The 13,890-nt window shown below is 41.6% G+C and overlaps 4 gene segments (V, D, J or C); all 4 read left to right on the forward strand.

The window, feature by feature from the left end:
• Positions 1–2,478: 2,478 nt before the first annotated feature.
• On the forward strand, positions 2,479–3,230 carry LOC124870158 (the record flags this gene model as incomplete). The annotated part of the segment is given in 2 exon segments: positions 2,479–2,609; positions 2,767–3,230. Coding segments are annotated over 2 exon segments (513 nt in total), but the record flags the coding sequence as incomplete, so codon positions are not given.
• A 663-nt stretch (positions 3,231–3,893) lies between these two features.
• Positions 3,894–6,353, forward strand: LOC124870159. The segment is given in 3 exon segments: positions 3,894–4,236; positions 4,325–4,721; positions 6,341–6,353. Coding segments are annotated over 3 exon segments (456 nt in total).
• On the forward strand, positions 6,270–8,014 carry LOC124869340. The segment is given in 2 exon segments: positions 6,270–6,720; positions 7,006–8,014. Coding segments are annotated over 2 exon segments (426 nt in total).
• Positions 8,015–8,642: 628 nt separating this feature from the next.
• LOC124870160 lies at positions 8,643–9,467 on the forward strand. The segment is given in 2 exon segments: positions 8,643–8,784; positions 8,938–9,467. Coding segments are annotated over 2 exon segments (570 nt in total).
• The last annotated feature ends 4,423 nt before the right edge of the window (positions 9,468–13,890 follow it).

Consider the following 13,890-nt stretch of genomic DNA (forward strand, 5'->3'; position numbering starts at 1 on the left):
CAAGTAGAGGAAATATATCTAACTCTCTGATAGAGACAAATAAAGTGATACCTGAAAGTTAACCTGTCTTTTTAATCAGGTTTCCCACATTTATCCAACGGTGAACAAGGTGCTAAAACCCTGAAGTATATCAAAGCAAAGCAATTTCTTCCTGACATTTCAATTTGATTCATTTTATTTTCATAGCTCCAATTCCCAACAGATGTGTTGTTGTCTCTCATAAAATGCTCAAAAATATGTCAGGCTCTGGCCTTACTGGACCCGCCACTTTTGCTGTCCTTAATTAGACATATGTATATTGAAAAAAAAAGGTCCAAGCACTAACCCTGTGGTACTCCAAAGCTAACTAAGACTTATCATTAACATTAACAAACTGGAACCTGTTTGATATGATCTGAATCAGCTGAGTGCTGAAGACTAAAACAAGTGGCAAACTTTGAGAAAAGTCAGAAGAGTGACTCATACGTTGGAAGAAGGAGACACAATTGAAAGTGTGTACTTCTGTAAAATAGCAGTGAAATACTTGGAAATACCTTGCGTACATACTTTTAATGTTCCATTGTATTGATGTTTCATTTGTTACTTTTTTTAATCTGGACTTTCTTTTTCCAACACAAACAGCTGGAAGCCTTTTTCCACTCTGTTTAGCTCAGTCATATACACTAGAGGGCAGCATTATCAAGTTGGCAACCTGTAACCTGAATATTTACAAGCCTCCTGTTGATACACTGACTGAGCTTACCTGGTGTCTTTCATCCACTTTGAAAAGCTTTTTTTCATCCCTACATACTTATCCTTCTCCCTCCTCTGTTTTCTGTTTTTTGCCCCCGAGAGATTTCTTTTCTGCCTCTCTATCTGTAGCTCCCTGTCATCAGATGATAACACCATTCAAATGAAAACAACTGCGCTCAAGTGAGTTCTCGAGGGGGTGTGCGGTGGTGCCTATAGTGTGTTTGTGTGTGGGGTGGCAACAAGAGGGGAGGTAAAGGAGCAGAGGGGTGCATTATCAGTGACATACCACTTAGACACTGCTAGTGTCTAAGATCAAAAATCCTTGTCCTGCTGTTTTATGATACTGAACGATTACATCTGGATGAAGCTCAGAGCTCACATGTATGTTGTGATGTATGTTCTTTTCAACCTGGTATACAGGATTAAAAATTGCTCATAAAAGGTTTTCTCACTTGAGTCTGGATATTTAATACTTTTTTGTCAGAAAGTCATTTTTAAAATGAGTCAGAAAACTTCATATTTTGAAGTTAAAACTCAAAACTTAAAAAATAAATGGACCATCTTCTTTTTAGATGCCCAGAGCTTAGAGATGTTTTGCTCACAGATTTCCAGAAATGTACTCCTTTTTTCTGCCTTAAGTGTAAACGCAAGTTATCAAAACTCTTTAGGTTAAGATTCATTCTTAATCTCTGTTATTCAAGACAGCTCCAGAGGTCTCAAACCGATTAGAAGTTGCCACTAGGGGGCATGGGAGGGCACTAAGAAGACAAATCTTCCAGGAAGGATAAAATGATCTCAAAATGGTAATTATTGTTATAGTGTTTACATTAAAATAGGTAAATTAAAAAGGAAAACCTTGCATTTGAGCTACATTTTCTATCTTCATTAATCCAGAATCCTGGGTCCCCTCCACTCCAGAGATCACAACACTGTCCTCCCCAAGAATACGCTGCAGCACCTCGGAAGCTTGTTTACTAACTTTAAAGTCCTGTTTGAGACAAGAGTTTTTTTACACTAAAGTTCATTAATAACAGCATTCTTAAGAGTATTTCTGAGAAGTTTGATAAATATAGGCCAAGGTCTTAGATATTTAAATTCTCATGTGGACCTACAAACTGAAGCTCTGAGGAAACATCTGAGCTCATCTTCAAAATCTGGTTTCATGTGATCAGTAAAATCAGGACTTTGTGAAACTTGAACTCAGATTTTCAAGACTGTGAGTTCTAGATTCCCCTGATTGATTTACATCAGTTTTTAATTCTGGAGTAATTCCTTAAATGTTCCACTTATATATCTTCCTTTTGTCTCTTTGACGTCGTCACATATCAGAACAAGCCAACATCTGATTGTCTTTCAGACAGTAACAACAGCTGAACCTGGTATACTTGAAGACAACCACAGAGAAAATGTACATGTTGAATCATTTCTTGATCTCTAACTCATCTGTTGGGATCATAATATTCATATCAATATTCATAAGGTCGTTCTTTGTGTGTCTGTTTAGTGACAAACTGTAGCTGGACTCTAAATGTTCTTACTGGACCCTAACGTTCTTATTCATGAATCCCTTGGAGGACAAATGTGAGAAAAGTCTTTCTGATTGTTGATCCAACAGCTGCAGAGTTCCCTGCAGATCCTGGACTGTAATTCTGACCTTCTTTTATCATCAGACACTCTAAGTTTGGACTGGTTCTACTGGGACGGCCCGTCATCAGACTGTATAGAACCAGAGCTCAGCTAGAGGAGGAGCTCTACTCTAAGAGGTTTTGTGTTGGAGCTGAAGAGCTGCTGTGTTCTCTCTGTTCTTCAGTTAGTACGAGTGAAAATAATGTTCCTGCTTTTCTTCTGGATGATGATGATCATCTCCTTTCAACCAGGTAAGTCATCTGAACATGCAGGCAGGTGGAAAAGGAGACGTAGACATGAAAACATTTAGAGCTTTCAATGTGTTCACTTCTAGAAGAATAAACTGAGATTAAAGACACAGAACTCAAATCCAGATGTTCTGCTGATGTCCATCTTTGTTGTTTTCAGGATCCTCTGAGGATTTACTGACATCATTTAAAGATGTTCTTCTGGGTTTGGAAGGAGACACTGTGACTCTGTCCTGCAACTATTCAGGAACCACACAGATGCTGTTCTGGTACCAACAGATGTCCAGTTCATCTCCACAGCTGGTCACCTCAGGAAATTCAGACACAACAGGAAGGTTGTCTTTGAAACATGAAAAACCAACAAAGAAGTTTCATCTGCTGATCTCCTCTGCTGCATTGACAGATTCTGCTGTGTACTACTGTGCTGTGAGGCCCACAGTGACAGGAAACACCAGAACTCTGTACAAGAACCTGCAGTACTCCACATCATCCACTAGAGGGCCTCATGAATCAGGCTGCAGGATCATGAGGTGCAGCTGCTGGAACCAAACTTTAATCCACTCTGTGAGGCAGCAGCACCTTCACTTGGTGCCTCTACAACAGTTCATTTCAATTCAATTCAATTCAGTTTATTTATATAGCGCCAATTCACAACACACGTCGTCTCAAGGTTCTTCACAACAGTCAGGTTCATACATTCCAATTAATCCTAACAATTGAACAGTTCAGTCAGATTCAGTTATTTATTCAAATTGGATAAAAAGTTTTTCTATCTAAGGAAACCCAGCAGATTGCATCCAGTCAGTGACTTGCAGCATTCACTCCTCCTGGATGAGCATGTAGAGACAGTGGACAGTCACTGGTGTTGACTTTGCAGCAATCCCTCATACTGAGCATGTATGTAGCGACAGTGGAGAGGAAAAACTCCCTTTTAACAGGAAGAAACCTCCAGCAGAACCAGAACCAGGCTCAGTGTGAGCGGCCATCTGCCACGACCGACTGGAGGTTTGAGAGAACAGAGCAGAGACACAAAGAGAACAAAGAAGCACTGATCCAGGAGTACTTTCTATGGGAAGGAAAAGTAAATGTTAATGGATGTAGCTCCTTTAGTCGTTTCATCTAGAAAGAAAGAACAGATAAACTCTGATCCAGTTTTCAAGGTTAGAGTCTGTTCATTTTATGTTTACCCCTATGTCCCCATTGAATTAGGAAACGTCAGTAAATATGAAGCCAAAGAAATGACGTCAGATATTTATTTAGAGACGATAAACATTGAATGGGGTCAAATTGACCTCAAATATTATAGGAGGGTTAACTCTATGGGCAGTAAACCATATTATTTTCATCATGATTTCATCTAGAAAAGCAGTAAAAAGGTGAATCAAAGGAGGCTGAACACCTTCTAGAGTCAATGAAATCCTCCAGATGATCTGTTCTTCAACCAGAAGAAGCTGAGAGCCTGCTCACCAGGAGGAAGAGGAGCTGAGATGTTCAGGGAGGAGCTGAGATGTTACTGAACTCTAGAAGAGACTCAAACTTCCTCATTCAACACAGTTCAACACATAAACATCAACTCTGCTCAACATGGACTATTATGGACTTTCTCTGCTCATTGCTTCACTTCTAACAGGTCAGATTGAATCTTGACGATATTATTTAAAGTAAAACATTTATTAAATGTGAATCTTTAAAAAAATTAAATATTCATATTCCTTTAGGAGTCAGCTGTGAAGGACTCACTGCAGTCAAAGATGAAGAGTTCAGGTCAGAAGGCAGCTCTGTTACTCTGTCCTACAGATACTCCAAAAAAGCAGATGGCACTGATTATTTCTTCTGGTATCGACAATATCCTGGAAAACCTCCAGAGTTCCTGATCTCTCACACTGGAACAGGAACCAAACTTCAGGATCCAGTTCCTGGTTTCTCCTTTAAAGTGAGAGATGAAAACATCCAGATGGACCTGCAGATCATCTCTGCTGCAGTGACAGATTCTGCTGTGTACTACTGTGCTGTGAAGCCCACAGTGACAGGAAACACCAGAACTCTGTACAAGAACCTGCAGTACTCCACATCATCCACTAGAGGAACTAGAGGGGAAACCTCAGTGGGCGGCAGGTGGTGATCTCCACAGCACAGGTAAGAAGTGACTCCAGGCTGAATAATCCAAGGACAGAAACAGGGTCAACGATCGGAACAAGAGGCGTCAGGCAAGGGGCAGGCAGAGTCATCAATCCAAGAGGCAAGGCAAGGTCAAGAACAATGATCAGACAGGAAGGAACGCTGGATATCTACTCACACAATGGCTTTCAAAAATCTGGCACCGTCTGCTTGTCAGAGTCAGTATATATCAAGGAAGAAACAGGTGCTTGGCTTTCCACAGATTGCAGTACACTGCAGCAGCCACCAGGTGCATCTAATCTGCTGATTGCAGCCAGAGAGACAGGGTAGAGCAGATGTACCAGAATCATGACAGTTTCAAGCAATAAATAGACAAAAACTGAAAACAATGTAAACATAAATCATCTTTATGAATATTTCAATAATAAACCAGTTCCAGAGGTTAACTGGTGCTATAGCTTACTACCAGTTAAGAACCAGTTATTTGTGTTCTGACAGAGACAAACTCTAACTACAGCACCTGAAACTGGTGCTGACCCCTTTAATCAGGAGCTGGAGGTGAGATCAGGAATCAAAGCTTCATGTTTAAAAACTCTGGAGTTTAGTTTTATTTTTAATAGTTCAAATTTAAAATCAGTAAAATGCTGGTAAAAGGTTTTCTTCTCTTCCTTCCAACAGTCTGAGCCCTTCTGTGTATTTTTTGGGGTCAAGAAGAAAGCTTCTTCTAGGAATAATGTCCCCTGAAGAGCCCAAAGAATTTGGTTTAGTTTCAACCATAAAGCTAACATCTCTATGGTTCTTAGTTTGGTGCAGATTAACTCTCAGTAATGTTGGGAATCAATCATGTGAACAAACAAAGGACTGTGTGTGACTCCACATCCAGCAGTCATAGCCTTTCAAACCTGGTTTGAAATAAACTCATTGGATGAGGGACCTCCTAGATCTTATAGAGCTATAAAAGCATAGCAGAGACAAGAACTGACTCTCTGGTGACCTCTGCTACTCGCCCAAGCAAGTGCCTCACTGCAGAAACCTAGCTGGATAACTTGCTGGCCAATGATGTCCAGATCCTTTTATCTCCCTCCGGACTACCTGGACACGTGCTTCAGTCGCTAAGAAGAGCCAATCATAGTTAGAAGCTTGGTGTTTGGGAGAGATGTTAGCCTAGAATAAAGTATAAAATGATATCCAAGAAAGTTCCTTGGATAGCAGCCTTACTTTGCTCCCTTGTATTTTGCATGTTTTGGTGTGTTTTAAACCTCTATGAAATCACTGGCATTCCAACTACGAAGTTTCTCCTTTCTGGCAGCTGTGCATGAGAATGGATTAAAATGGTGCATTCTGGGATTCAGAGTTTTTACCAGTGTCTTTTGTTCTGTATTTTGTTCTGTAGTTCAGTCCTTGTTTCATCCCAACAAGAGCTTTAAAAGATTCAACCTAAAGACAGAAATGAAAAATGTCTAAACCTGCAGTTTGAACTGTAATTTCCAATCACATGAAAAAGGAGCCTAGAGCTGGAAGAACAAATACCTTTAAAGGATCTGATTGCAGGAAATCCCTTGAATAAATGAGGCCAGTTTAATCTGGTCTTCAGCAACATTTCTCTCTTCCTTTAGGAGTCGGCTGTGAACATCTCACTGCAGTCAAGGATGAAGAGTCCAGTTTAGAAGGCAGCTCTGGTCCTCCATCCTACAGATACTCCAACACTACAGCTGCTGCTGATCATTTCTTCTGCTATCAACAATCTCCAGGAGAACCAGTTCCTCCTGCACATCTGACCCACTGACAGTGTAACTCCACTAGAGGGCGACATGATCCAGTAGGCGGTGCTCTACCTGTGCTCTGTGCTCCAGCATTGTGTCAATAATAAGTGGTGCTGTGAAGAGAACAATTGTCAGACTGAATGTTGAACATCAGCTAGTTTCTCCTGCTGATTTAAACCTTGTTGGACAGATGGAACATTGGCTGTGGATTATTCTTGCTGCTCTTTTCTTTGGTAAGATAGAAAGCTCAACATGTTTCCTCTTCAAACACTTGAACACATTACTGAGCTCTACATGAAGAGCTTTTAATGTTCCTTCTACAGAAGATCAGAGCAGATCATTTCTGCTGCCATTTGTTACCTTGTAGAAACACCTGATATGGTTCAAAGTGACAATGATCAGTGAAAATGACATCTATTCTACATGTAATAGAAGTCTTTAAAGCTGCTGATTGTTCTCCTTTAATCAATCATCTTCATTGATTCATCTCTTCCTCTGCATGTTCTGTTCTTCTCCAGAGTGTAAAGGAGACACAGTGAAGCAGCCAGAAGGAGATGTTGTTGCTGCTGAAGGAGAATCACTGACTCTGGGATGTACTTTTGAGATCACCAATGGGACTAGAACTTTGTTCTGGTACAAACAAGAAGGAAACAGTTCTCCAAAGTACATGTTGAAACAGCTGTCATCATCCAAATATAAATCTCCAGATTTCAACATTAGCAGATTTGACGCCGACCTCAACAGTAACAAGAAATCATTTCATCTGAAGATCCAGGATCTCCATCTGTCTGACTCTGCTGTGTACTACTGTGCTCTGCAGCCCACAGTGACAGGAAACACCAGAACTCTGAACAAGAACCTGCAGAGTAAAGACAAGACAATGCTCCACAACAGCCACTAGAGGGCCTCATACAGTCTTCCACCTCTATAGGTTTCTTATATTACACCAAACCAAACATCATCGTGTTCTTGTTCTGAGGTTCTTTCTCTTCTTGGTTGCTGAGATAAACTGTAGAAGGTTCCATGTTGAACAGAGGAAGGTGATTGGCCAGTGGAGGGTGATGTTCTTCTCTAAGAGTCCTTTATGATTAGGACTCTCCTGTCCTGGATCCATTCAGGGTCCCATTAGTGACCAAATATCTGCTTAGAGCTACTAAGCGTTCAGTAATGAATCAGTTCTCAACACCACATGGTGTTTCAGTTGGTGCAGCCAACATGGCCAGATTTTTCCTTCCTCTTGATGAAGATACACTTCACCCTCCTCAGCCACCACCCTGTCAGGATTAAGAAGAATCCCTGCTGCTGTGATGAACATCAGCTTCTGTAGTTTATTACATGCATTTAATGTTTCTAGCAGACATGTAGAAGATACTATATGACAGCCTCTGTGACGTAGTACTGGCAATGAGTACATTTATATGTTGGTCTGATCTTGTTTTTCTGTGTGATGTCCCAGTTACCATGGCAACAGATCAAAGTCTGCTACTAAGCATTTTCTTCAGATTCTGATCTTTATTCATGTCCCAAATAGGAAATTAATTTTACAACAAGTCACAATAAAAATACATTAAAAACTAAACAACATTAAACTAGAGGAGATGTCACTGAAATCAACAGCTGCAACCAGTGGGGGGTTAACACCATAAATAATCTATTAAAATATATTATCTGCTGATAGGACTGAGGTGTTTTTTAGTGATGTTCCAACAGCTGATCTTCTTTTCATTGATGGTATCAGAACCACCATGACAGACTGTTATATTTCTGACTGAAAACTCTGTTTTCATCTCATTAATAATGTTAAAACCAAGATTCTCTACAGAGTTAAAACTATGAAGATACAGTTTCTGCTGCACTGATGCATAGAAATACATTAATCTCTAAACACTGATGTCAGGATGTGTGTGTATGTTTGAGGGCAGATATGTACAGAAGATATACTTTTAAACAATACAGAAGATGATGATCCAAAAAGTTTCCTCTTTCACCCTTTTTATGATCCAGCAGAAGATATAAACACACATTCTTCTCACGATGGAACAGAAATCATCTCTCTGACTGAATCCAACTTTAGGAGCAAAGAAAACAATAACCTGTTTTCTCTGGCTCCTCCCACCACTGCTGAGCTCAGCCAATGAGATGGTTTACAGCTTGATGTTGAGGAGAAGGTCTGAGCAGCAGAGAAGCTTCTTAGTTTTCATTCTGCTGCAGTGGAACAACTTTGTTGATCTTCTGTCTGACTTGAACACCTGGAAACATGTTACTTTACCTCTTTCTGCTTTTCTCTCACTACATAGGTGAGTGTCAGAACACAGAGAAAAGCTTTGCTCTGATTGTCTCAATGGATCTCAGTGTGATCACATGTGGACCACAGAGTGAAGAACATCTGTTGAGTCTCTTGATGTTTGAATCTCCTGCAGACTAACTGACATGAATGACTCCTTTTACAGCCATGGGCTCCATGAACACCATCAAACAGGAACAGAGGGAACTAGTGGTTTCAGAGGGAAGAAGCACCAGTTTGAACTGTGAATATACTGGTTCTATCTACAGTATCCAGTGGTACCGACAGTACCAGAGATCCAGACCAGAGTTCCTGCTCTACATCGTTGAGGGAGGAACGATTCATCCAACTCGCTCTGATTTCTCAGCTCAGATCGACAAAACTCTGAAACGAGTAAATCTGCTGATCTCCTCTGCTGCAGTGACAGATTCTGCTGTGTACTACTGTGCTCTGGAGCCCACAGTGACAGGAAACACCAGAACTCTGTACAAGAACCTGCAATACTCCACAACATCCACTAGAGGGCCTCAAAAATCCAGTTGTAGCAACATGAGGTGGAGCTGTAGAAACCAAACCTTAATATACTTCATGACAAAGCACCACCTTCACTTGGTGTCTGTACAACAGTTCAAAGTGGGAGAACCCATTAGAACCTATAGGATGATGGGAGTTAGGACATCCTCTGGTCTCAACTAGTGAATAAGTTGGAGATAAACTCAAGTCTCAGTTCTGTCTGCTAAATCATTGAATAAGGAGCAAAAAAGATTTCATGCATTTTATTATCTTTCACCAAAGTCAGAAGTTTACATACATTTCATCTATATTTAGTGGACTTGCATTTCCAACTGGATTCCAACTTTACTGAAAACAGTTTGGTATCCATCTATGAACCTACTGTAATTTTGGCCCGTTTCTCCAAACAGAACCAATGTATCGGAGTCAGATTTGCAGGCTGCCTGCTCTGTACTTGCTTGGGGTCATTCTGCATTTGGAAAACCCAGCTTTCATTTCCTGGCTGATGTCCACATGTTATTTCCTACTGATGCTACATGTTGTGTGAGGTGCATTTGTTTTTCCTGCAGCCAAACTGCCACAAACATGATGCTTCCACCCCCATACTTTAGAGTTGCCATGGTATTTTCAGACTTGCAAGCCACCACTTTTTCCTTCAAATGAAAAACGGTTATTATGACTAAACACTTTAGTTTTGACTAAATCTCCTAATTTACCACATTGTGTATTTGAAAACTGTAACTTGATGTTTTATGTTCCTTTCAGAGAAATGGCTTCTTCCTCTCTCCGTGGCCTTTCAGCCCATATCGGTACAGGTCTCATTTCACTGTGGGTAGTGATTATTTTACCAGCGGCAGGCAGAATCTTTAAAGCTTTTTTGCTTTTCTTCTGGATTTAATTCACACAATTTGTACCAGAACACAGAACCTTTCTCCTTCCTAAACGCTCATGATTCCTAGATGTTCCTGTGGTGTTTTAATCTGCATTTAATTATTTGAACAGATGAACGAGACCCCTTCATGAGGATTTTGTACCCAAGGGTAAACCGACACAAACTTCCAAAATTATGTCATCATCTGGACTTTCACAAGTTGTTTAAACATATAGGCGTCACAATGTTTGTGAACTTATGAATTGTATGAAAATAATAAAATGTTGATCTTCATATTCTGATATTTCATAGATAAAAAAATGTTGGTAATCCTAACTGACCCAAAATAGGAGATTTTCATTTAGTTTTTAAATATCAGCCAATGTGTCTTTTTAAACAGTGCAAGCAAATATCTGGTTTGAAATGTTCTCACAAAATGCTACCAGAGGTGATTTGTTCTCTTGTGGCATCAAAAATATCCAGAAAAATCCTAGGAACAGGGACAATATCTCAGCAGGACTGAGGAATAATGTGAAGAGAACCCAGAGGAACATGATGAAACCAATGTTACGGCTCTGAGCTAGAGATCAAGGAACTAAATGTCGGGTTGGAAAGCAAAAACTTTCTGAAGAGCAAAGCAACAAGAACCTCTCAGAACAAACAGAGGCTTGTTTGATTGAGTTTGAAGTTTTAAAGTTCCTTCAGGTTCGGTTTTGGTGCAAATGTATTTTAATTTAAAATATTTAAAAATCACAAAAAAACTAATTTTTTTTGTTTCATGCTTTTTGTTTGATTCCTTTCAAACAAAAGCAGGACGAATCAGAATCAGCTTTATTGCTAAGTTCGTACATAAAAACAAGGAATTTAACTCCGGTACACTTTGCTCTTTGGTTTTATTTTTGCATTACAGAATATACATATTTACAATTTACAATATACACATATATAATAAAAAGGTGCATTTATACATCTGTATGCTGTTGTTTTGTACTCTATTAAATGTTCAACAGAGAAACAGCCTGGAGGAAGAAACTGTCTCTATGGCGGCTGGTTTTAGTGAACAGTGCTCTGTAGCGCCACCTGAAGGTAAAACTCTAAACAGTTTATGTGCAGGGTGTGTGGGGTCTGCAGAGATTTTAGCAGCTCTTTTCTTGACCCTAGACCTGTATAAGTCCTGGATGGAGGGAAGGTCAGCTCTGATTATTCTCTCTGCAGTCCTGATTATTTGTTGCAGTCTGGACCTGTCCTGTTTTGTGGATGATCCAAACCACACTGAGATGGATGAAGACAGGACAGACTGAATGATGGCAGTGGAGAAGATGACCAGCAGCTCCTGTGGAAGGTTGAACTTCTTGAGTTGCCTCAGGAAGTACAGTCTCTGCTGGACCTTCTTTTGAACAGTGTCTATGTGTGAAGACCATCTCAGGTCCTCAGAGATGGTGGTTCCTAAGAACCTGAAGTGGTCCACGGCCGATACAGTGTTGTTGAGGATGTTGAGGGGGGTGTATGGGGGTGGTGTTCTCCGAAAGTCCACCACCATTTCCACAGTCTTGAGTGGGTTGAGTTCCAGGTAGTTCTGACAACACCAGTATTCCAGCCGATCCACCTGCTGTCTGTATGCAGACTCATCACCGTCCTGGATCAGTCCAATGACAGTGGTGTCGTCTGGAAACTTAAGGAGTTTCACGGACGAGTCCGATGAGGTGCAGTCATTTGTGTACAGAGAGAAGAGGAGTGGAGATAGAACACACCCCTGGGGGGCACCAGTACTTATTGATCTGGATCGGGAGAAGATGCTCCCCAGTCTCACCTGTTGCTGTCGGTCCGTCAGGAAGCTGTTGATCCACTGACTGGTGGAGGTTGGGACGTTGAGCTGGGTGAGCTTCTGGTGGAGGATGTCTGGTATGATGGTGTTGAAGGCCGAGCTGAAGTCTACAAACTGGATCCTGGCGTACGTCCCTGGATGGTCGAGGTGTTGCAGGATGAAGTGTAGACCTAAGTTAACAGCATCATCTGCCGACCTGTTTGCTCGGTAAGCAAACTGCAGGAGGTCCATCAGGGGGCCTGTGATGTCTTTCAGGTGCTTCAACACCAGCCGCTCAAAGGATTTCATGACCACAGACGTCAGGGCTACAGGCCTGTAGTCATTTAATCCTACGATGGTGGGTTTCTGGGGAACCGGGATGATGGTGGATCGTTTGAGGCAGGAGGGGACCTCACATTTCTCCAGTGACTTGTTGAAGATCCTTGTGAAGATCAGAGCGAGTTGATGTGTTCAGGTTTTCAGACATGATGGGGAGACGTTATCAGGTCCTCCAGCTTTCTTTGTTTTCATGCGCTGAAAGAGTCTGTTTACATCTTCCTCGGAGATCTTTAGTGCAGGCAGAGGATCTGAAGGTAGGGGGTTGGTTGTTTTACGGGAAGAACTTGTTCCTGAATGGGATGTAGAGGAGATGATTTGAGGTGTGAATGGCTTCTTGTCATGTCTGCAGTAGAAGCCATTCAGACGGTTGGCCAGGAGACGACTCTGTTCAGGATGGGTGGGGGGGCTCCTATAGACAGTCAGGTTTCTCAGACCAGTCCATACAGCTGAAGTGTCACCAGTAGAAAGGATGTTCTTCAGCTTCTCACTGTAGCTTCTCTTGGCTGCTTTGATCTCCTTTGTTAGTTTGTTCCTGGCCTGCCTGTACCGCGCCCAATCTCCACTACTGTGAGCTTCTTCCTTTTCTCTGCGCAGATTCTTGAGGTGTGGAGTAAACCATGGCTTGTTGTTCCCAAAGGTGCAGAAGGTCTTGGTCTGCACACACATCTCCTCACAGAAACTGATGTATGATGTCACCACATCAGTTAGTTGGTTTAAGTCAGTGGCTGAAGTTTCAAAAACAGTCCAGTCTGTGCATTCAAAGCAGGCCTGTAGCATCTGCTTTGATTCCTCAGTCCACTTCTTAACAGTGTGAACCTTGGGTTTGGAAGCTCTTAGTCTCTGTCTGTAGGTTGGGATGAGGTGGATTAGATAATGATCTGAAAAACCAAGAGCAGCCCTGGTAACAGCATGATATGAGTCCTTTAAAGCTGTGTAACAATGGTCCAGTGTGTTTTGGTCTCTGGTGGGACATTTAATATGCTGTTTGTATTTGGGGAGTTCATTGGAGAGGTTTGCTCTGTTAAAATCTCCCAGTATTATGATGAAAGAGTTCGTGTATTTTTTCTCCAGGTCTGTAATCAGCTCAGCAAGATGTTTTTCAGCAGCAGAAGTTCAGCCATGAGGTGGAAAATATGAGCCAATTATTATAAACGAGGAAAACTCTCTCAGTGAATAAAACGGTTTACAGATTATGGAAAATGACTCCAGATCAGAACTACATGTTTTTCCAGCACTTTTACGTCTCTGCATCAACCTTCATTTATATAAAAGCAGATTCAGCCTCCTCGCTTCTTCCCCAATAGCTCCACGCTGCGATCCGCTCTGAGCAGCTGGAAGTCCGGCATCAGCAGTGCTCGGTCCGGGATGTTTCCACTCAGCCATGTCTCGGTGAAGCAGAGAGCCGCTGATCCACGGAGGTCTGAGTTTTTACCGGTGAGAAGAAGCGGCTTGTCCATCTTGTTGTTTAGAGAGCAGACATTTGCCAGGTGGATTGAAGGCAGTGGTGTACGAAGTCCTCTTTGGCGGAGCTTTACCAGCGTGCCAGCACGCTTTCCCCTTCGACGCTTTCGGCGCAGGATCCTGTATAGAGC

The sequence above is a fragment of the Girardinichthys multiradiatus genome, chromosome 6 (assembly GCF_021462225.1).
Source record: "Girardinichthys multiradiatus isolate DD_20200921_A chromosome 6, DD_fGirMul_XY1, whole genome shotgun sequence".
Lineage (NCBI taxonomy): Eukaryota > Metazoa > Chordata > Actinopteri > Cyprinodontiformes > Goodeidae > Girardinichthys > Girardinichthys multiradiatus.